Here is a 21,492-nt window from a genome sequence, read left to right as displayed (position 1 = left end):
GTTTAGTCAGAGGATCGGCCAAATTAACTTCTGACTTCACATAATCAATGAAAATTATTCCATCTCTCAATTGCTGCTTTATGACACCATGTCTCAATTTCATGTGTCTACTTTTACAATTATAAGATTTATTCTTTGCTATAGCTATTGCCGCTTGGCAATCACAGTGTATAGACACAGGAGGCAATACGTCCTTTATTAAAGGATATTAGCTAAGAAGTTTCTTAGCCACTCAGCCTCAGAACCAGCTAACTCCAGAGCTACAAACTCTGATTCCATAGTCGATTTAGCAATGATCGTCTGTTTAGCTGATTTCCAAGATACTGCACCACCACCAAGGGTGAATACATATCCACTAGTGGATTTTGTCTAATCTGAATCGGAGATCCAGTTTGCATCACTGTACCCTTCTAAAGTATAAGGAAATCCACTATATAGGATACCATAATTCATGGTTCCTCTCAAATATTTCATTAGTCTAGCTAATGCAGACCAATGCTCTTTGTTGGGATTATGAGTATATCTACTCAGTCTACACACTGCATAGGCTATATCAGGCCTTGTAAAATTCATTATATGCATCAGACTCCCAATAATCTGAGCATATTTAGACTGAGCAACTAGGTCACCATTATCTTTTTTACAACTTAGAGGTTAGCATCAAAACGGAGTGCTCACAGATGTGAACNNGAAATGTCTACCCCAAGATTAAAACAACGCCGTACCTCTATTAGGGAGGATACAGGAATCAGCAAAATATTAAATTGCAAACCCAGCTAGCTAGTAGGAAAAGTAAATAAGAAAGGAAACAACTAATATTTAATATTGGACAACAAAGGAAGAAGAGAGGCGTGAAAGGAAAGGAGAGAAATGATGTTTTTGTAATGAAATTGGCCGAATGGAAGACCCTTTTATAAGCAAAAAAGCTTAAGGCTTTTCTTGCCATTTGTCAAGTTTCTTGCGATTTGTCAAGTCTCTTGCCATTTGTCAAGTATGATTGTCAAGACTTGGATGCATCTTGCCACATGGATGGACATTTATCCACTTTACTTGCATGCATCTTGCCACATGGATGGGCATTTGTCCACTTTTTTAGGAATATCACAACACTTCCAACTAAATGTCAAGCCTGGAATAGTGTTAGATTAATTAGCTCCTAATTTTTGGATGGTTAAGTTCGAACTATACACGAAATGGCGATATTGACCATTAACAACAACGCATTTGCTTAATTTTAAGGGTCGATTCGTTCGCCGAATGATTTTAGTAGGATTCTAATACTCACACTCCTTCCGTCTCAAATTATTTATCGTATTTCTTTTTTACACATGCCTAACATGAGAGGTTTTTGACTGTTTACTCTTATTTATATCTTAAGATATATAATATCCCTTCATTTAATATTTACTCATAGATGTATTTGTAATCTTCAACAACTAATATTAAGGGAAGAATAGGAAAAAAAATAATTAATTTAGTTTTAAACTTTTAAAATAATAAATAATTTGAGATAATTATCTTAGCAACCACGACAAATAATTTGAAACGGAGGAAATAATTAAGAGATAAAACCGAGTGCATTAGCAGCGAGAGAATTACAAGTAGAATTAGGATGCTATAGTATTACATGATTATAACTTTTCTATGAAACAATTTGATATTATTTCCTTCTTAGTCTATTCAAAAAAAAATTAGTTGCTTTCAATATTTCCTTAATTAGAAGTATTTATGGCCACACAAATATTATGGCAGGTTTCAGACCACAAGTTTCAAAAGTTTTACAGCCGCACATATATTATGGCTTATTTAAAACCACATATTCCAAAAATCTTCAGTTCTTTGTTAAAGTTTGTGATAAGTCAATCTAAGACAATCTTTTTAAAACAGAGGAGTATATAAAATCAGCCTTAATATTAAGTGGGCGTTTGGACATAAAATTGTAAAATTCCAAAAAAAGTGAAAAAAAATTCAAATAAAAATGATATTTCAAAATTAGAGTTATGTTTGGACATGAATATAATTTTGGGTTGTTTTTCAACTTTTGGGAGTGGTTTGAGTAAAATTTTGAAAAACAACCTTTCGGAGTTTTTCAAATTTTTCAAAAAATTTCAAAATTCATTTTCAAATGAAAATTGAAAATTTTATGGCCAAACACTGATTTCGAAAAAAAAAAGTAAAAAGATTTCAAAAAAAATAGAAAAATTCTTATGTCCAAACGGATTCTAAGTGGGTGTTTGGACATAAGATCTGTAAAATTCCAAAACATGGTGAAAATTTTTTTTAATTTAAAATGGTATTTGAAATTTAGAGTTGTGTTTGGACATGAATATAATTTTGGGTTGTTTTTGAAGTTTTGTGAGTGATTTGAGTGAAAATTTTGAAAAACAGCTTTTGGAATTTTTCAAATTTTCAGAAATTTCCAAAATACATCTTCAAGTGAAAATTGAAAATTTTATGAACAAACGCTGATTTCGAAAAAAAGTGAAATTTTTTTGGAAAAAAAGAAAAAAAAAATTTATATCCAAACGGGCTCTAAATACCGAGTTCATTCCAAAAAAGTAGCAAGTAGGGATAAGATGCACCCTTTTGTGCTAAAACCATCATTAGTTTTCCCAAAAATAATCCCATTCCAGGGTTCCAAATTATAGAACAATCAAAATACTTAATTATATCCGACAACAACAATAATGACGGCCAAATAAAATTCTACAAGTATTGGAGAGGGTAATGTGTACGCTGACCTACCTCTACCCGAGGCTGTTTTCGATAGACCATCGGCTCAAGAAGACGAGAAGAGACAATATATCAGTACCAAACAAAAACCATAAAAATAATAACAGCATCACAAGAACGAGTGATGAAAAGCAAAAACGAGAACTAGTAAATAAGGCTCGGCACTATAAAAACGGAAGAATAGTGTGAACACAACATTGACCACTAGCAGTCAACGACAAAATCCTATCAGACTAGCCTCACACTTGTACGAGTTAGAAATATTATCAACTACCTCCTAACCTACAATTTAGAAATATTATCAACTACCTCCTAACCTACAACCTTAATACTCGACCTCCACAGCTTCTTATCGAGGGTCATATCCTCAGAGATCTAAGCTTCACCATATCCCGCCCGATCACCTCTCCCCAATACTTCTTAGGCCGCCCTCTACCTCTCCTCGTACCCACCAACTCCAACGCTCGCACCTCCTTACCGGGGCATCTGGACTTCTACTTTGTACGTGCCCGAACCATCTGAACCTCGCTTCCCGCATCTTGTCATCCATGGGAGCCACGCCCACCTACAAGATATTTTATCCGTCTCAAATTATCTGTCATGGTTCCTAAAAACAATTTTCTTCAATTATATGTCATTTTAGAAGTTAAAAGACTAAATTAATTATCTTTTTCATATTCTACCGTTAATATTAATTGTTCTTGAAAACTATAAATACCTCAATTGTAAGTAATATTAAATGAAAATACATTATATTTTAAGACATAAATAAGGGTAAAACAGTCAAATACCTCTCCAATTTAATAAACAAGAAACACGACAGATAATTTGAGACGGAAGGAATAATATAAATAATATATATCTTATATCTAAACAACTTCCGAGGTTGATCAAGCACATTATGAGAATCTTTTTTCGGTTAAGCACGTTCTGAGATTTATTCCCTGCTCAATTGATCAAAAAAAAAAAAAATGTCCCTACCCGTAGTGCGTATCATTAGATATATATGCAATAATTTTAGATACCTAGCCTATATAATATTGGCGATATCAAACATTCATAGAATACAAATAAAATTCTCCCATAAAATATTACAGGATATCATCCTGTTTTTTTCACTTATTTTTTAAACAAGCTCCACGAAATGGATGAATCGGCAGAAACTTTAAGGAATTAAGGACTGTTGGTTGCAGCGACCAAAATTTTAGCTTAGCTCGACAAGAAGCGTAGCTTGCTGCAGCAACTATTTTACATCCTCAAATAATTTTAAGGCAGAGTAATAATAGGGGTCTGGGACAAATAATCCAAAACTCCATGCATAACACGCAATGACTTTTTCCAACTCTTACTCTGTCCAAGTGTCCATAATGATTGGCATTGTTCGTTGGCTGACTGCTATTTGTTTTAACTAAAAGTTAGTAAATTTTTTAAAAAACGATATTTTCGCTTGAGTCTGAAAAACCAGTTTCATGAATTATAAGTTCGGTATGTAATTACACAACCGCATAAACAGTAACCAAAAACTGAAAAACCAAACAAATATTAAATTTATTTCGGTATAGTATTTGGTATAAAACCTTTTTAAAACCGAAAATAGCAAAGCGAAGTCTTTCAAAACCGTACCAAACCGACTAATTAACTCCCCTACCTATCTAGTATATCACTAATTACCATGGAAAGAATTACATGTTGAAGCAAAGAATCATAGACCACGTGTCTCCTACATCCCAATCGTGATGAACAAAATTGGAGGAAAAAGAACGGTTTGCGTCTATTTAGCCCATGCAACTGAATCGATCTCACCCTGAGCAGCTCTGTACAACTCAAGTCTCTTCGCCAGAGAGATACGACGCTGCATTATTGCTGGGTCCTCGTCCAGCAAAGTACCCAGCTGTTTCCCCTGCAAAAAAGGTTGAAAAGGGAAGAAAAGAATCAGAGATTATCGTTGATACATCAAAGTCATCATCGTTCGATATGATGCTCTCTTCTCCCAACTGAACACCCCCCCCCCCCCCTTTCCCGAGAAAAAGAAGTACAGTGAGATGCGAAATTCTCACCTCTTTCTTTCCCAAATCAGTAAAGAAATGATCAAGCAAGCTGCGCTTGGCCTCCCGTACTTGACAATAAACAACAGATTTAGGAATGGAATTCCTCAAAGTAGCACAAACCATATTGACATAAGACAACACATTCGATCCTGTTGAGAAAAGAGCCCATCAGAGGACACACACAAAATAAATCACATGCAATAACGCAGTCACGGTGCCAGCAAATTTCAAAAGACTAATTGAAAGACCAATGAATTTCAAGGATAAAAGCTAATTCAAAACTCACCTATCCTTCGAAGATAGGAATCATTATACCGGTCAAAAATTGAATGTGTTGGATTTCCTCCCTTCTCAATATCTTGAGGAAGTTTCCGGAAGAAATCTACAGTCAGGTAACTACACTCCATTTCAACCAGCTGAAGAGTTGCTTTTTTGCTTTCATCCCTCATCCTTTCTAGTGATTCAACAGCTGCACCGTTGACCTCAACTCTAAGAGAGGGATATTGCTTTAGCTCCTGCCAATAACAAAAGGCACAGTATGTGAATTATTTGTACCCTTCTAACTGTTTAACAAAACTTAATCATGGTAATGAGATAATTCTTCTGACTTTTTCCGTGTCAGAATCACTGAGCACGATCATTACTGGGGGTTCATTCGTTTAACTCCACCAGAATGAACTTTTAGAATCATAAATGAGAATGGCTGAGATTTATGACAAACATTAAAGCTTTTCATATATCTAAAACTCAGAATAGTAATTTTAAAAGGTAAGTGAACATACTGCAGTCTCACTAATTGACTTGTGAACCAGTTCCTTCAGAATAGCATGAACCTGAAAATGTTGCAGATGAAATAGTTAAAGAATTATTTTGCCAACTGCACCAAGAGATGTGCCCATAACACTGAACAAAAGCCCCAGTGTACTCTAATTAAACAAGGTCAAGCACAAAATACTCCACACTAATACTTTAACAACAACGCAGTCTCCACATTTCCTCTCAGTTTGAAACGTAATAATGTAATTGATAGTTATATACTGCTGGATTTACATAGTTCAACTTTTAGAAGGTACATGGCAAAAACAAAAATAAAACCTCATACTTGTCATTCCAGTACAAAATGAGTTCACCAGAGTAGACATTCTAACTTTCTCGCAAGTTCTCATTTCTACAGAGAAACAACTGGTTTCTAGGTCAACTTACATCCCCGTTCAAGATTACATCTTTCTTTAAGTACATTGTTTCAAATACAAATAAAATCCAAATAGACTTAAAACTAACATATCGCAGACATTAGGCATTGCCGTTGCGACATTTAAACAGTGAAATAATCAAACTTCTCTATAACAATTGTCCTCTATAACAACACTTCACAATAACGGCCAAGTTTTTTTTTCCAATATTTCATGTTATGCTATAATATATGTCCTCTATAAAAGCAATTTGCTATAGCAGCCAAAAAATGTCCAGACAAACGACACCATTATAGAGAGGTTTAACTGTATCACACACTCAACAGCGAGCAGTAATTGTCCCTCAAGAGTTCAAATTCAGAGATCCAATTATACAGTCTTTAACATACCCCACTACTTAAAATAGAAGCCTGGAATAAGAATCATCGAAAGGCAGAGGAAAAGACAAAGAAGAGGCAAAGGGGAACTAGAAGGAGATCCTTAACACTAAGAAAATTGAACAAAGCTAATACAAATCGTTCACGCAGAGAACTCTCGTTAGTTGCAATTCTAGAAGCATATCAGAGAGAATTTAGTTCCGTACCGCATCAACGGCTGCTTCAGCAGGACCCTTCATAGAAGTCAAGGAGGATTCAATAAGACGACGATATCCTTGCTCAGGAGCAATCAGATGTGGTTGGTATCCATCAGCTTCGGTTATAAGTTTCCTTACATTGTCCATTGAAAGTTGCTTATCAAATTGCAATCTTTTCAATGCAGCTGGAAGCTGATTATCAAAGACATTATATATTTTATCTCCACCGGGTCGACTGCAACAAAAATAAGATTAGAACACAGCAGCATAATTTATTACTGTAGATTAAAAAGACGGAAGCGGCAGAGAATACTTACACTCCATCAAGATGTTCTTTGAAGATTCCATCAAATGTACGACAGACTTCCATAATCATGTACAACTTTCCCTGCATTGACAAATTTAAACATGCACAACAAAGACATCACATACATTGTATAGCCACAAGAAAGCAAACATACATTCTGAAAGCTAACATGAAAAGTACAGAACCAACTCATTACAGCTAGAGTAAAATCTGTCTGGCAAAATTTGATAACCAATTCAACAGAAAATTCAAGATGATACTTACTCCAGCATCTGTCGCAATGGGCTTCCCAAGACGGCTCAATTCATTTTCTAGCTCAATGATGGTCTTGTTGATAAGAGACTGAAGACCTGGAATTCTTGACTTGATAACAGACTCCAAGTGCTAAATAGGCATTAACGAGGTTTAAAAAAAAGACAAGTTAGTAATCTGGAAAACTGAAAATCATGACTACGCCAATTAGGAAAAACATTAAGACCTCGAGAGCTTCATTTAAAGCATCAATAAAAACAAAGCATTTGGTAGAAAAAGTTATATAAATACTTGTTCTCAAACTTTCTTCAGAGGACAGGAAATAAATTTAGAGAGAGAGGGCACATGCACTAATTAAAAACGTTTCTGCACGAAGGGCACTTAAACAACAATTCAAAATAGAAAAAAGACATTCTTTGAGAATATAACATACTTTTGACATAACTTTCCCAAGATGTTCTGAACCCATCCTGTTGGCCATATGCCTGTACTCAGGGGTACTAGAAAAATACTCCTTTTCTCTACGCCTGGCAGCAATCATGTCAACGTTTTTATTAATATCTTGTTGAGAACGATTGACGACACCTATCCATGGAAATTGTAGTTTATATGCTCTTCCTTCCAAGATCTGAAAATCCAATAAGATGATTTAACATAACAACCATAGCAAACCTTTATAAAAGTGTGAACAAACATTTGGCTATTCGACCAAGAAAAGAATTAGGTAGTATCCAACTGAGCAGCAAAAGGAAATGTTGACAACTATTAATCTATTCCAAAAGGTAGTATTCTGAAATGCTCAGACAAGAACTCAAAGAGAAAGATAAGTATAGGTGTTTCCATCACATCTTATATCTTGAAACCAAACCATGCCTATTGCTTTAGATTGCTTACTTGAGGGCTTATCATTTAGTCAAATATAAAAGCATATACAGACACTAGTAGTTCACATAAAACACACCATTCAAAAAGCATATTTTCCTCTCCTAATGCTCCTTTTCCATAACCAGGAAGACGTCAACAAAATTGAACAGATTAAAATTTCATTTTGGATTGCTGTAGCAAGGACGATTCCTCACAATTGTCTTTGATAATAAAATCTTTAAAGTGAGTTCAAAATTAATGACAGATTTACAAGATTTTAGATCCCTTTAGTATAATTTCATTTTTCACTTTACTACACATTGAGATTTTGTTTAAACTTTCTTTGACATGTTCGTCTAAACAACCTTTTTTCTTTATACAGAACCTACTTCTGAAAACAATAAATTTGCAATACTAGAGAAAGTCTGCTAACCAGACTCTTCATTTGTCTTGAGCCCCCCTGAAAATGGGTGAGATATGGGGATAGGCATTTCATAAAGATCCTTCGAAACACACAAGAAATCTACTTCAAATTTCAAAGACTTCAGTAGAGACTAATCCATATCCATCATTCTTGATTTTATGTTAGGCCCAAAAAGTGGTGCTTTTTGTTCCATCTAACCAAATGAGTATTGCTTCACATAGATATTATTTCACCATTGTAGATACAAAAAGTATGTATTTGGTATTCACTCAACATTGATAGATATCATCATTTCCCTAGCCCGACTAAAATCAATTAGCAAAATTTCCAAACTTGGCCTAAATAAATTGAATCAAAGATGATATGAGGGTTATGTGATGGAGAATTCTTCCCCAAAGTTCTCCAAATGTAACTATCAACAAAAAGCATAACTTGTCAATAACGCCATGTATACATGATTTCCCCCAATCATTTACGAGACCAACTTACAAGTTACAATGTGGATTTACAATCTAAGAATGGAAGTTCAAGAAGAATAACCCATGCCTGGCTTCTCTTGAAAGAACTATACCAAAAAACCATGTACAGAGGAGCTCCAACATTCACGTTTACTAAAGTTGCCCCACGCTTGGTGCAAATATACTTTTACCAAACAGACGAAAGTAGGAAGTAATCATTATCTAACCAAATAACAAACTTACATCGACAGCATCAGTACCCTTATCCATAAGATCAATCTTGGTCAGAACACCAAATGTCCTTTCCCCTGAGGCAAGAAGACTTTCAGTGTTAAACGGCAATATTAATCATCTCATTTACCAAAATACTCTTGATATAACAATTTATAATTCAGACTATCTCAAAAATAAGACCTAGCATGGTCTATTGGATTGCTACACAAGATAACACAAAAGGAAAGAGAGGCAAATGCAAAAAGATAATGATTCAAGCAAAAAATCTAGCTACATTATTTGCTCAATCAATAATAATTTAAATGAGACCGAAACCCAGAGTTCCCTAATGTATACAAGATACTAAGATTTGGTCTTAAATACTGTTGGATTCAATGTGTACAAGACAAAATTATTTCTCTTCTCAGTTCTATTTTTAATTTCTTGTTTCATCTTTATTTTCCATGAAATCCAAGTCTTCGTCCTCTTCCTTTGTCACATTTAATGGTTATATTGCATGAGAAATGTGCATTACTTATCAGGAAGAAAGGGACGTATAAGAGTTCACGGATATCGAATATTACTTGTCCATAATAATTGGTAACGTTAATCCTCTTACTTTCAAGAGAGCCACAGAACATGTGAAGAAATAGAACAAACAAACCCCAAGAACTCTATCATCATTGTCAACATGGATAACTATTTTATGAGGCAACGAAAAAGCGCATATTTTAATGTGCTTACCTTGTACGCAATGATGTTAAAAATAATTGATAAGTCAACAAAAGAGAGATAAGAACAGAAAAAAATAAAGTGAGAAAGAAAAGTTTCTTAGAAGCATGCAGCATTCCAATCTATTTCTGAATTCCAGCTTCTGCTCAAGTGAACAATTTGCAAAACAATAATTAACTAAACCACATAAATTGACTAGATCCAGCTATTTGACATCAATCAAAATATACATAACTGATCAAATATAGCAAGCAACCTAGAGAAAAAAAGGCGAAGAAGAGGACATTCTGAACTCTAACCTTTAGGGTCTACTTCGCGAGAAATCTTAATAGCATCCGATGTTGCAAGATCTTGATTCGCAGGAGAAACAGCAAGAATAATGCAATTTGGCTGCAATGTAAAAACAATGGAATGAAGAAGTAACTGAGATTCTTAAAAGCCAATATATTTACCAACATCATAAATCAAAAAGTAAACCGCTCATAATGTATGGCCTCTTTGGGACAATATAACAACAACAGAGTGGAATAACAATGTTTCATTCCAATTCTATTTTAAGTCCTGATTTCATTTTGGAGTTATGATTCCGAGGTTATTTCTGTAACACCCCGTAAATTCGGCTTAGTTATGAATGAGTTAAAGGAGTAGTAAGGTTATATTTTGAACATGTGAAGTCCCATCGGGATGATTATGGGTGAAAATAGTTGTTTCAAAATCAAGATGGAAAGTGTGGTGCATAAGATTTGATAAAATCGACTACATTTGCAGAAGGTCTGTCTTCCAGCATGTTTTAGTGAAAATGTATAAGGAATTTGGGAAAATTCAAAGCATGAAAGTTGTAGGCCATTGAAATAGCTTTCCAACGATATATTGTGGAGCCCAAACGGAGCCCAGTGCAAAAAGTTATGCCCGTTTTACAGAAAGGTATGTAACCACCGCGGTCCTGCCGCGTTTTCACCGCGACCGCGGTGGCGAGGCAGTGTCCCAGCGATTTACCGCGGTCGCGAGGCAGTGTCCCAGCGATTTACCGCGGTCGCGCCAACTGGGACGCTGTGGCCAGCTTGGGAAGTCATTTTTTAGCCCTATTTCGTCCCCAACAGCCCCAAAACATAAATACTTGCTCTAGAAAGTAAAGCTCTCAAAAACCTAACTCCTTAAGGGTCCCTCCACCACCCAAGGTAAGTTTTAATGGTGATTCTAAGTTAATTGCAACTTCCCAACATCTTATTAACATAGGTAAACCCTCCATATCATTAGATATTCGATTGGGACATCATTGATGAGAGAAGGAAGCCTAGAACTCAAATTCAAAGGGTTTGAACTTCAAAAAGGTAATGTCTTCACCCTCTAATTGATTCTGACATTGGTTTAATGATTATAAATCCTAGTTCATGAGATATGAGTTGTTGGGTTGATAGAAAAGCATGAACGATTATACGGTTGGGGTGTAAATTGTTGATTATTGGTTAAGAGTGTTGTTTACCTTATGGGTGATGAAGAATAATGTTGATAAAATCATTTGAGGCTTTAGAATTTATCTAGGAACAAGAGAATGGGTTGTTGGGTGTAGAGACACCATTAATAAGGACTATGAAGCTTTATTTTCACCAAGTGTTTGATAAAATGCTTAAATGACCAAAACATGAGCACCATAGCTAATATGGAATCCCTTTGACTTGTATTGCTATAGATTAAAGTTGAAAGGGGTTGACAAACGTTGTATTACGCTCAAGGGCAGGAAGTTAAGGTATGTAAGGCTAACTCTTTACGTTTGGGAATGTCTATGATTCTCTCTACGTCCCATTCGTTATGACCATTACCAGTTTCCCCAGAAAGGAACTATGCCTTTGTTCCCTGAATAGTAGTAGAACTTCTATTCTCTAGATGGCATAGTTTCATAATCATTCGATATTCTATGAGTTTCAGTTATGACAAATCGACTTATTATGAATACTCATCTCACCTATCCACTATTCCAGTATCATGTAACTCGGTATGGCTCATTATTTTAGTATCATGTATTGTAATATGATTCTCAGTTCCTGATTATTTATTCTTGAAGGTTGAACACCTGTATTTGGGCCTGAGGCCGCAGTTATGTATACGTATACTTGGGCCCGAGGCAGTTGTGCACATATATATATATATATATATATATATATATATGATATATAGATATATATATATATACATATATATATACATATATTGGGCCTGAGGCCGTAGTTTAATATTCAGTTAAATAGGTTGTTCATCATTCAGAAGAGGGAGTATTCACATCCTTACTTCCTTGTTCAGTTATCAGTTTATCAGCTAGTAGTTCAGTTTCAGTTTCAGTATTTACAGTTCTTTTGTTCAGCTATTTTACATACCAGTACAATTCAAGTGTACTGACGTCCCTTTTGCTCGGGGCCTGCATCTCGCGATGCAGGTAACGATTTTCAGGTTGACGATTCTGCTTGCTAGGGCATCTCGTATCAGCTATTGGTGAGCCCCAGTCTTTCGGGGCCTTATCTCTATTTTGTTTTAGTCATTATAGTATTTCAGTTAATAAGGTATACCGGGGACCTTGTCCCGGTAAACAGTTGACATTTTCAGTATTCTTTAGAGGCTTCGTAGACTATAACCCAGTCGGTCAAATATTAGCAGGCTTTAATGTGTTAGCCTTGTCGGCTACTTGTTTATACTTGCAGACCATTTCAGTATTTTCCGCATCTATGATATTTCAGTCAGACTCGTTAGTAGATTATCATGCCATATATTTACCACAAGCTTACAGTTATACCACATGTTGATCCAGCCATATAGTTGGTTCGCTCGGTCACATGCAGTCAGGCACCGAGTGTCGTGTTACGCCCAGGCCATGGTTCGGGGCGTGACAATTTCCATAGTGCCTTAACGCCAATACGCATTCTATTTTGAAATGGCCAAAACGATCATTCATAGGGGCAAAATTGAGAGAGGATCAGATAAGCAACATTCTATCTCAACCGTTCATGAACCAGCATTTTATGGTAGACTCATTACCCTTTCACCATTCCAGTGATCCCCTTTCCCTCCCCAAGCTCCAGAGATACCCCTAACCCTAGTCCATCTTGCTAAGCAGTTCTATGCTGATCCCTACCCTTAATCTCAAGAATAGATCCAAATCACACAAATCATTTATTTTTATTCTAATTCCAATCCCTGAGACTTCCTTCCGCGATTCACCGGATGGGCCGTCAGCGAACTTGGTGCTGTATTATTGTTTTCCTAAGTGTAAAGACACTTGAACAATGCCCATAGAAAATTTTATAAATAAGAGAAAGTACAACTAACCTTCTCAATATAAGAGCGAACCATGTTTTCAATGTCCGCAACAATGCTCTCAGATTGTCCCTCTAAAAGAATTCAATGGAGAGAATTTGCTTCAGAAATAGTCCATTATCAGGAAAAGGCAAGAAACAACTAAAACTGATGAGCCAAACAAGCAACTCACCAACTGCTACTTTTGTAAGTCCAGGAAGATCGATCAGTGTCAAGTTTACGACTGGCATTGACCAAAATCAAAATTCAGATGTCAAAAGCCAGGGGGGAAAAAGCAGAAATATAGAACACGGAAGAACAATTGCAGACTGTGTCTATTAGGGACTTTCTCAAAAATTATATGACGGAAAAGAGGGACACAACTGGCACCAACAAAATGCTGCGACTCAAATTAGAGGTATAGCCCAATAGGAAACGAAGGACAAAAACACCAATATTCAACATCAAATAGATTTTCACAAGTGATAAAAATTTGAAAAGCTCTCCACTAACGTATAGACCACAATCATGGTCAGCAGCAAAGCTGTCCACTACATGAGATTTTATCCAAGATGCATTAAGCCTTTAACTGTCCAGTAAATACTCAGATGGGGAGTTTGTTTAGTTGCATTAACTGTTGCACATGTTTCAGTAAAACAAAGATCAGTATAATTCTGAATTTCAAATATAATACTCCGAATACAAGGTTCAAGGACTTCTTTTATTTAGAGGGTAAGTTCAAGTACTGCTTATTCAACACAAGCACATAACTTTCAACCTTATACTGAATCACAATACACCATTGCTAATGGAGAAAGCTAAAATCTCTTCGTACCGTTTGGAGAATATATACTGAGATAAATTGGGACGCTGGAGATCTGTTTAGAACGGCCTGTCTCTCGATCAGTCTCGTCAGCAATCTCCTTTCTCACGGCAGCTGAACAAAAGATACACAGGATTTAGAAGTCAAAAAGACAATAAAGCAAGGTGATCAACGAAGATGACAAATATGCTAAAGTATATTAGGTGATACATGTGGAAGGTGAAAATTAGGACTGCATAAACAATGATGGTATATATTGTCTAGCGACTCACCAAAATCAGTAAACCTCTTCCTTGGAAGGTGTCCAAATTCTGCATATTCTCTACCCTCATCTATCCGATGAAGCTGTAGGACAAGGGGTCGACGAGTGACAATACCTGCACATGAAATGTTATTAGTCTTTCTTGTGATCTGGCATTGATAAAAACTTCAAGTAAACAGCACTAATAAAGAACGCATTATTTTTACCGGATCCACGAGGCAAAAAATCCTTTCCAACAATGCTCTCAAGCACTGAAGACTTCCCAGAGCTCTATAAGCCATACAGAATATGAAGTTAAGCAATGCTATTAAACCAGCAAATCATTACACCAAGAGTGTTCAGATGATATTAAGCACACATTAATTTTGTTTAACACATATAATCAGACCAAAACATACGATAATTCGCTGCTACAAAACGATCACAGCACAGAATAACATATATTAACTCAAAAGGAATTGATAAATGCACATAAAACAAGCAGAAACACAGAGAGCTAAAGTATCCTATATCCATGCAGTATCGCAGTAACATCAAGCAGCTCATAGAACTTCTACTGCACAAAAGCGGCACGATGCTTTCACATTAGACGCTTGTACGTTTTAAAGGACTACAACTCATCATCAGATATGCCAACATGAACTAAAATTCCCTACCAACAGACTGACTCCTTCAAGAATTCACAAATAGATCGGAACCCTAGATTTCGAGAAAACACTTATTTCATCATGAACTGCATATTATCAAACTAACAAAAGATAAGCAAAGATTAAGAAATCTTGTTCAAGGACAATAGATACAGACGCAGTAAAGGAAGATTCTAGAAATTAAAGTAACAGGAAAAAACCAATAGAAAGATAATAATGGTACAAAGCACAGATCTGAATCGAACGAATAAGGAGATCGGAGAGACCTGACCACCAACGACGGCGATGGAAGGAAGGGCATCCCAGAGAGTAGGCAATGCACTCTCTTCACCGTGATCGCCAAGGGCTGTACAAGCTCTCTGTAATCTGTTAACCAATTGTATGAGATTCTCCATTGATCCGAGTCAAAGATCGGCAACTTGACTCAGGTAACGACTAAAACAATGTAATCAGCACCGCCGGCGATTTCGTAATCGATCGATAGATCGGCAATGAATTGAAGAAAGGAGAGAGAAGTGGGCAACGGGTCGACTTTAGAATTTGAAATTGGAAAGTTTCCTTTATTATTGGATGTATAAGGGAGATAGAAAATTTAAACGACGGACCGCGTCGACGTCGGTTGGGTTCGGTTGTAAGTAAATGAATTAATCAGAGACTTCTATGTCAGTTTTCACAACTTTTGGGGCCTTAAGGCACCGTGCCGTCTTTGTTGAATGTTGCTCTATCAATTTCCTTTCACGAACTTCTTCACTTTTGTTGAGGTTGTGTATTTTTTTTGTTTATTTTTTGTTGAAGTTAAGGTTATGCTTGATACAGAAAAAAGATATTTTGTTTGATCTAAGCTGTATTTGTTAAGTTATTTTAACTTGTTGAACTATTTTTTGTTTTTGATAAGTGGGTGTAATTATTATTTACAAAATTATATCTACTAGAGTTTCTCTACAAGTTGATAATTAATGGAGTAAATGTCTTGCCTTTCATTTGTTGCACTATTTCTCAAGCTTTGACACCTAGATATAGCATCAAATTTTATTATTATTAGATATATCTAGTCTAGTATTAAACGAAAAGTATATGTTAACACCCCTACACTTATATCATTCGTATTGCACGGGACATTGAAGTTGGTGGCTTGTACATAAAGTATGCAAAGAATGACGAATATAACTTACTTTTGAAAGCACAAATGCTGGATTAAGTACATATATACCGGAAGAATGAAAAATACTTATTTTTTGAATGCAAAAACTGTTGGTGCATGCTGGATGCACTTAACCTAAAGTATAGTATAGTTTAATTAGAAGATCTTTCTTGCGAAATAAAATGCAAATCACTAGGAAAACTTCTAGTTTTTAAAGGAAAAAAGAAATTATTCTGAATGTGAGTATGTTTGATAACTTTATCACATTAGATGTCTGATATGTTGGGTTTGTTATTTAATAAATAATAACAAAAGAGGTATGAATGGAAAATGGTGGAAAAAGAAATAGAGGGATGACCTGCGACCCGATCCGGTCTAACCCGTTTTTCTTTTCCGGATTAATTTAAATTCGTTTTAAATTTCCCGCAAAAATTTCCAACAGCCATGACTGTTCTAAAAGGTTGCAAACCTATTCAGAGGGTCACACCTGTTCCAACAGCCATGACTAGGGGTGTTCATGGTTCGGTTTGGATCGGTTTTTCCCTAAAAAGAAACCAAACCAAGTAAGTCGGTTTTTCAAATATTAGAACCAAACCAAACCAATTAAGTCAGTTTTTCTCGATTCGGTTTATGTCGTTTTTTCGGTTTTTTCGGTTATTTGTCGGTTTTTTCTTAAATATAAGACATACACTACCAAACACATATTCCGGCGACTACATTTTCAATGTAACACTATCAAATCAATTGCCCTTTGAGAAATCTATTATTTACCAAGATATATTGATGATAATTGAATCAAATATGTTAGGTTTAACACGAAATGGATTCTTACACTAAACAAAAGAAAAATTACCAATCAAACTAGAATGTAAAGGTAAAGAACTATATTAAAAGTGCAAACTATTAACATTTACCATAAATTTTTTGAAACTTTGTATAACAATATACATATATATAGGTGTAATAATAAATTTGAAATAGCTACTCCTATAATCGGTTTGGTTCGTATTTTTCTGATTAAAACCAAAACAAAACAAAATTTGGTCGGTTTTTAAAATTCAAAACCAAAACCAAACCAGACCAACAAGAACCGATTTTTTTGGTCGGTTTGGTTTGGTTTTCGATTTGGTTCTGTTTTTCGGGTTTTTATGAACACCTCTAGTCATGACTGTTCTGAAAGGTTGCAAACCTCTTCAGAGGGTCACACCTGTTCCAACAGTCATGACTATTCTGAAATGTTGCAAACCTCTTCAAAAACATCACCAAGTTGGCTATAAATAGACCTTCAAATCCCAGAATATTTACTTACGAAATTTTCTGAATCTTCTTCTTCTTCTTCTGCACAAAATATTCCAGTGTGTTTTACGACCATCGAGTGGTTCGCCGATCACCAGAGTTTTAGGTACCGATACACTGGTGAGTTAAATCGTTCTATCCTGGGAGGATATATTCCATAACCTCGGGTACTTGAGGGGAATAATATCCTTAAGGACACACTGTGTATTCAGTGGGCTCGATTTATTCCTTCAACGTTTCAAAAATTATTTTAAAGTTCGAATATTATTTTTCAGAATTGTTTCTACTAACTTTCTGTTTTATTTTTTCAGAAAGATTACTATTTTATTTACTTACAGCAATACAGATAAATAACAATCTTAAGATAATTATTAAATTATACTCTGTATTCTGTCTGAATTTTATTATTCTGATTTGAAGATATAAAAACTTCATCAGAGTATTGAAATTCAGAAAACGATTTGAAGAACATAAAAACTTCATCGTTTTTTCTGTAAAACAGTATATAAAAACTTTAGTTGTTTTTATTACGTACTGTTTATTAATTATAGTATTATTTACTGTTTTGATTTTGCCATTAATTGATATCTTCTGTTGTTCACTGTAAGAAATGGCAAATGAGAATGGAATTCCTTTTGCGATTGTTGGTGCAAACGACGATAGCCTCGTCAAGCCGCAACTGCTGTTCCTCCGGCCGAGAAACCGGGAAAGTCGTAACGTTTGGATACAATTGTTTAGTAAACAATGACATGCGAGATTTGACCAAATAATATTGTCAAATGGTTTCAAAAATTAATGAGTGTAAACAAATATGTTTACGTAAACAAATATGTTTACGTTAAGAATACTTCAAATCATATAGTCATTATTTGATTATATATGATATGTTGATGAAATATTTAAAATGTGGGGGCTTTTAGCTTATGCATGACAAAAGCCAATGTTAGACGTAATGTCTAAATTATATAATTTTTTAACTCCATTGATATAGTAGTTGGTAAAATCATCAGATGTTTAGTCTTAATAAAGACTAGTTGATGAAACTACTAATTCGGAAGTTGGTCACATGCCTTTCTCGAAAGGTCATTTTTTTTAATGAAAATTTATATTGTTTAGTTCTTTTATGAAATGATGTCACTTTGAAGGTTGTGACTTTTCATAGAAAGATACGTCTGTATAGACATGACCGTTCATGAACGAATATATTAATATGTTGATGTGAACTAACCGATGAACATGACCAAAATCCATTGCAAGTTGGATTTGTTTCATGAATGGAGGTGCTATAATTTGCATATCATATAGACATATGAATGAATAGCATACAAATGCTTGAAAATGGCGGAATGATTACGAAATGTGTTATATATTAAAAGGTTGTGGCCACAACTGATGCCAATCATTCCAGCTGTTGTTATAATTACTACATTAAGTGTAGTCAATAATCTGATATGCAATTGAAAATCGAGACGTATTAGTCTACAACATAAGGAAGTTTGCATTGAACGTTCATGATAATGAAACGAGTTTTGGGATATCTGAAACATACCCAAAATTATGCTTTGCATTATAACAAATATCCTTCCGTGATCGAGGGATATAGTGATGCAAATTAGATCACCGGATCATCTGAAGTTAAATCTACGAGTGGATATGTTTTCACAATTGGGGGTGGAGTAGTATCTTGGAAATCATCCAAACAAACGTGCATCGCCCGTTCTACAATGGAATATGAATTCATAGCTTTAGATAAGGCCGGCGAGGAAGCTGAATGGCTCCAGAATTTCTTGGAAGATATTCCATTTTGGCCCAAACCTTTGGCACCTATATGTATATATTGTGATAGTCAAACGGCAATAGGTAGGGCAGGGAGTGTTATGTATAACGGGAAATCTCGTCATATTCGACGGAGACACAATACCGTTAGACAACTACTCTCTAGTGGTGTTATCACAATTGACTACGTAAAGTCAAGAGATAACGTGTTGGATCCACTTACAAAAGGCCTATCTAGAGAGGCAGTTGAAAGATCATCAAAGGGAATGAGGTTAAAGGCCTAGGACAAGTCATCATGGCGGTAACTCTACCTAGCAAACTGGAGATCCCAAGAGCTAGGTTCAAAGAGATCAAACAAAGTTATGAATGACGGTTCAACACTTGTCAACTAACTCAACCCATTCTCGTGATGAAGACAATGTTCAAAAATGAGGTAAAGCATTAAGGCTTTTTTGATGAGTCAATAAAGCTTAAAGCTTTTTAGTGATTTGCTAAGTCTGGCAGGATATGACCAGATAGTGTGTCTTTAGGATTACACATTTAGGAATCACCTATGTGAGTGTGAAGTGTAAGCCACTTCAAGGAGAATGAAAGTAAAGGCCCATTCTCTAAGCACTCATGAAACCAGGCGGTGTTCATGGCTGAAACGAACGCAACCGTGAGAACCGTAGATGGTTAAGGATTGATTGTGTGACTTATGTTGTCTAGGTATACAACAAAGCTCGACGGTTCAAAGATATCAAATCTACCGATTGACCGAGTATATCCGATATAAGTTCACTACGGAAAGTTCAAAGGGAAACCTACTTATCCAGATGCAATCAATTCTTGTTTGTAAAATACATACACGTCCGTGCATTCCTTTAAGTTTATAGCCATTCCCCATTCATGTGGGGGATTGTTGGGTTTGTTATTTAATAAATAATAACAAAAGAGGTGTGAATGGAAAATGGTAGGAAAAGAAATGGAGGGATGACCCGCGACCCGGTCCGGTCTAGCCCGTTTTTCTTTCCCGGATTAATTTAAATTCGTTTTAAATTTCCCGCAAAAATTTCCAACAGCCATGACTGTTCTGAAAGGTTGCAAACCTATTCAGAGGGTCTCACCTGTTCCAACAGCCATGACTGTTCTGAAAGGTTGCAAACCTCTTCAGAGGGTCACACCTGTTCCAACAGTCATGACTATTCTGAAAGGTTGCAAACCTCTTCAGAAACATCACCAAGTTGGCTATAAATAGACCTTCAAATCCCAGAATATTTACTTACGAAATTTTCTGAATCTTCTTCTTCTTCTTTTGCACAAAATATTCCAGCGTGTTTTACGACCATCGAGTGGTTCGCCGTTCACCAGAGTTTTAGGTACCGATACACTGGTGAGTTAAATCGTTCTATCCTGGGAGGATATATTCCATAACCTCGGGTACTTGAGGGGAATAATTTCCTTAAGGACACACTGTGTATTCAGTGGGCTCGATTTGTTCCTTCAACGTTTCAAAAATTATTTTGAAGTTCGAATATTATTTTTCAGAATTGTTTCAACTAACTTTCTGTTTTATCTTTTCAGAAAGATTACTGTTTTATTTACTTACAGCAATACAGATAAATAACATGATATTCTAATTTTCATGCAGGGACTAAAACTAGCACCGGGAAAGAGCCTTACACCTCCGGAAGTCACGGATGACTAGATGGAGGCAATAAAAATGGTTGAAAATGGGAACTTTCCTTATGATCCAATCATTTTTTAATGCAGGTTGCTGCATGAGCAGCTGAGGAACTCAGTCATTAAGCAGAGTTATCGAGAGCAGAACCAAGTAGCCAACCTCCTTGCAAATGAAGGAGCAAAAAGGAGGTTGTTTGACGTGACACACTTTTTGATTGTTCTTCTAAAACAATTTGGTTGGACATCCGGAACTATTTTTGAAAGAAATACCTGTAATAGTACTAATAAATTGGTGTATATATAATGCTAATCTGATAGAGGGCATTTTGGATAAAAATTCCTAAAAAGAACACTTGAGTTGATTTTAGGCTCTCTCTCAGTCTCTTTATTCTATAAGTATAAAAATTATGTAAAAACTTCTTACGTTGATATTATTACTTAAAATAGTATTATTAATTTGCTTACGAGCCAAAAAATAGATCTGATGTTGTATTCTCGAGAGAGGAATTTGCTCGAGTTTAAGTACATATTTTATAAGTTGCAAAAAGTAGCACATTTCGCACAAGATTCAACGCATTAGAGAAAAATAACAATTTATTAAATCACATATAGTAAGTCAACCTTTATTTTTCGACAAATGATTTCTACTAGTTTAAAATTTTAATCCATAACATTCCAATATACACGTAGGGATGACAGTGGGGCGGGAGCGGGGCGGGTTTGGCAAAACTCATAAAAATTTGAACCCGTCCCGCATAGCTATTTTTTCAAATTTCAACCCGCCCCCGCCCCCGCCCTACCT

At 35.5% G+C, this 21,492-nt stretch overlaps 1 protein-coding gene across 1 annotated transcript; it reads right to left on the bottom strand.

Annotated features, from left to right (window-relative positions):
* LOC109210584 (dynamin-related protein 5A) lies at positions 4,240 to 15,460 on the bottom strand. The gene is made up of 16 exons (XM_019374055.1): positions 15,082 to 15,460; positions 14,375 to 14,438; positions 14,179 to 14,283; positions 13,919 to 14,020; positions 13,277 to 13,327; positions 13,117 to 13,178; positions 10,098 to 10,188; positions 9,097 to 9,161; positions 7,541 to 7,735; positions 7,120 to 7,239; positions 6,866 to 6,936; positions 6,558 to 6,783; positions 5,564 to 5,614; positions 5,068 to 5,296; positions 4,791 to 4,930; positions 4,240 to 4,633 (listed from the first exon to the last, which is right to left on the bottom strand). Exons 1-16 carry the CDS (start codon positions 15,208 to 15,210, stop codon positions 4,505 to 4,507), a joined length of 1,830 nt encoding a protein of 609 aa, XP_019229600.1. The 5' UTR covers positions 15,211 to 15,460; the 3' UTR covers positions 4,240 to 4,504.

The sequence above is a fragment of the Nicotiana attenuata genome, chromosome 1 (genome assembly GCF_001879085.1).
Source record: "Nicotiana attenuata strain UT chromosome 1, NIATTr2, whole genome shotgun sequence".
Taxonomy (NCBI): Eukaryota; Viridiplantae; Streptophyta; class Magnoliopsida; order Solanales; family Solanaceae; genus Nicotiana; species Nicotiana attenuata.
The sequence above is the reverse complement of the archived record's forward strand: the minus strand, read 5'-3'. Positions and strand labels throughout refer to the sequence as shown.